The sequence below is a fragment of the Etheostoma cragini genome, chromosome 19 (genome assembly GCF_013103735.1).
Source record: "Etheostoma cragini isolate CJK2018 chromosome 19, CSU_Ecrag_1.0, whole genome shotgun sequence".
Lineage (NCBI taxonomy): Eukaryota > Metazoa > Chordata > Actinopteri > Perciformes > Percidae > Etheostoma > Etheostoma cragini.
The window spans coordinates 19,019,259-19,021,578 of record NC_048425.1 but is presented as its reverse complement, the minus strand read 5'-3'; the positions used below and the strand labels follow the sequence as shown (position 1 = coordinate 19,021,578).

The 2,320-nt window shown below is 40.3% G+C and overlaps 2 protein-coding genes across 2 annotated transcripts in view; one reads left to right on the top strand and one right to left on the bottom strand.

The window, feature by feature from the left end:
* Positions 1–2,320, top strand: part of slc3a2a (solute carrier family 3 member 2a) — a 29,682-nt gene that overhangs the window by 7,220 nt on the left and 20,142 nt on the right. The gene's annotated exons all lie outside the window — the stretch shown is intronic.
* snx15 (sorting nexin 15) overlaps positions 1,477–2,320 on the bottom strand; it is a 7,010-nt gene continuing 6,166 nt past the window's right edge. Inside the window, exon 7 of the mRNA XM_034856257.1 lies at positions 1,477–1,904. Coding sequence (XP_034712148.1) covers positions 1,765–1,904 — 140 coding nt within the window. The 3' untranslated portion in view covers positions 1,477–1,764. The remainder of the gene's footprint in view (positions 1,905–2,320) is intronic.

Here is a 2,320-nt window from a genome sequence, read left to right as displayed (position 1 = left end):
CCCCTTCTCCCTCCAGTCATCGTCACCCAAAGGCACCCTGGGTCCTCTCCCCCTTCTACCTCCAGTCATCTTCACCCAAAGGCACCCTGGGTCCTCTCCGCCTTCTACCTCCAGTCATCATCACCCAAAGGCACCCTGGGTCTCCTCCCTTTCCACCACCAGTCGTCGTCACCCAAAGGCACCCTGGGTCCTCCCAGGGTCCCTTCCATCCATCCCTTCCATAAGGGGGAATTGTCTTGGCTTCCCTACCACTTTTACAAATGATTCTATAATGATGGAGTCTTAAGCTCCAAAGACTATACATTTTATTTTACTTATGTACAATAAACCTTTGCATCTCTGCAAACAAGTCTCTCCTGATTGAATTACTGTTTTTTTAGGCATCTTATAACTATTCTTTAACCGGGTACAGCATTGGGCACTGAAAGAGGAAATCTAATTGTTGACAGGGAATCAGGGGGTGTTAAGTGGACCAAGAATAAAATGGCATACAGACTGGTAAACAATAAATACTATGCACATTTAACATCAGCAATGACAATAAAGCAGCAGCTCTGATAAAGATGTAAGTGATGTTATTTTACCAACTTTAACTGTCATTTCGCCGCAATGGAGGGCTTGTACTTGCTACAGTACATACAGTTTATTAATAAAAATAAAAAAAACACTACAGTAATGGCAGCTTATTTTAGCTAGCTAAACTGCTGCTTTGCTGTCACACTTGCTCAGATGAGAAAAGTTGTGAGATTCTGCTGCTTTTTTGGTGGAGAACAAGGGGAATGAGGAGTTCCTGCAATAGAGTGTAATTAATATAAACTAATTGCCAACAGCGCCTCTCAGAGGTACTGCCTTGCTACCGCAAAACTTCAAACCTGCAAAATCTACAACAGCTCTTAGATTGCATTTAGCAGCCGCTGTGTACTGAACTACAGTAACATTATTGGAAAAAAGGTGTATGTATAGTTTCAAATCAGTAGTTTTTACCACTGAGGACAACCAAAATCATCCAATTGGAGGTTTTGAACCATTTCTAAACGGAAATGTACCTGCAGCACCTGTGCTATAAAGCACTATTAGTCACCAAAACACATCATGTGCATTTATTGTTGATGTTGAGTAAGTGACTTTGGCTAATGAGGTTTGACCTACTAACATATCTTTGCCTTGTGTCACTTATTTGGACCATCTGATTATGTAATCCAAAATTTGCAGTTACAGTCTTATCAAACACAGTTGGTCGCTAGAAACCCGCTCCTTCTACACTTGTAACACCAATGAAACAGATATCTCTTTGACTTTCAGTTAAAATCAGATTTATTAATTAAAACATTGTTTGTGCAAAATGCAAATTACTGTTATACACTACATATTACTGTATTTAACAGGAATACTCTGTAAAAGGAGAGTAAGAATCAAACAAGAGAAAGAGATTGATGGAAGGAGATGGATTATTTACCCAATAGTGCATACATGTAAATCGGGAGTGGGTGTCTGTGTGTGTGCTGGTAGTTGTTTTGCACCTGAATGTATTTCTGAATGGTTTAAATGATTTTTTGTTATAACTGTATGTCAACATACATACTGTATATAACTGTGCATTTGTGTAGGTATGCCTATGACTGTGTGTGTGTGTGTGTGTGTGTGTGTGTGTGTGTGTGTGTGCACGTGTGTGTGTGTGTGCGCTTATGTATGTCACAACCCTGAGCTTCTTTTATCTGTCTTCATGTGTGTGTGAACAGTGTTTATATAAAAAAAAGTGTGCATCTAAGGGTCCTGGGAATGTGTGTGTGTCTGTGTGTGAGTGTGTGTGGGTGAGGAGTGCCTGTCAACCAACATCTCAGTGTGCTTCAGATATTGGGCTGTCCTTCTCATCACAGACTCCCTGCGAATTGGATCTGGGTCTCCTGGACGGACAAACAAAGAATTATTTTCATTATTCAGTGTTTTTGATGTGCTGCAATAGCAGTAATGTGTCAGCTAATATGCTCATGTATTCGATATGAATTATATTTTTCGCTCAGCGACCTTTCAAATGACAAGAGTTCCCAATCTTCCTCCATTCACTGCCATGTTAAACAGAACAAAGCAGAACAAAGAGCAAAGCACTTTTTTACATTGCTGATACGTCCACATTTCTAAGTTTATCCACGTAAATGTTATACCAATACGTTCACAAAGGCCTTCTGGTGCCCATGAGGACATTATTTTATTAATAGCTAGTATCCAGTATTGTGATGGCAATATGGCGCTGTGTCGTGCGGCAGCCTGTTGCAGCAGCTCCTGATTGCATTCGTGTTTTGTGTGTTTTTAGTCACTTTAT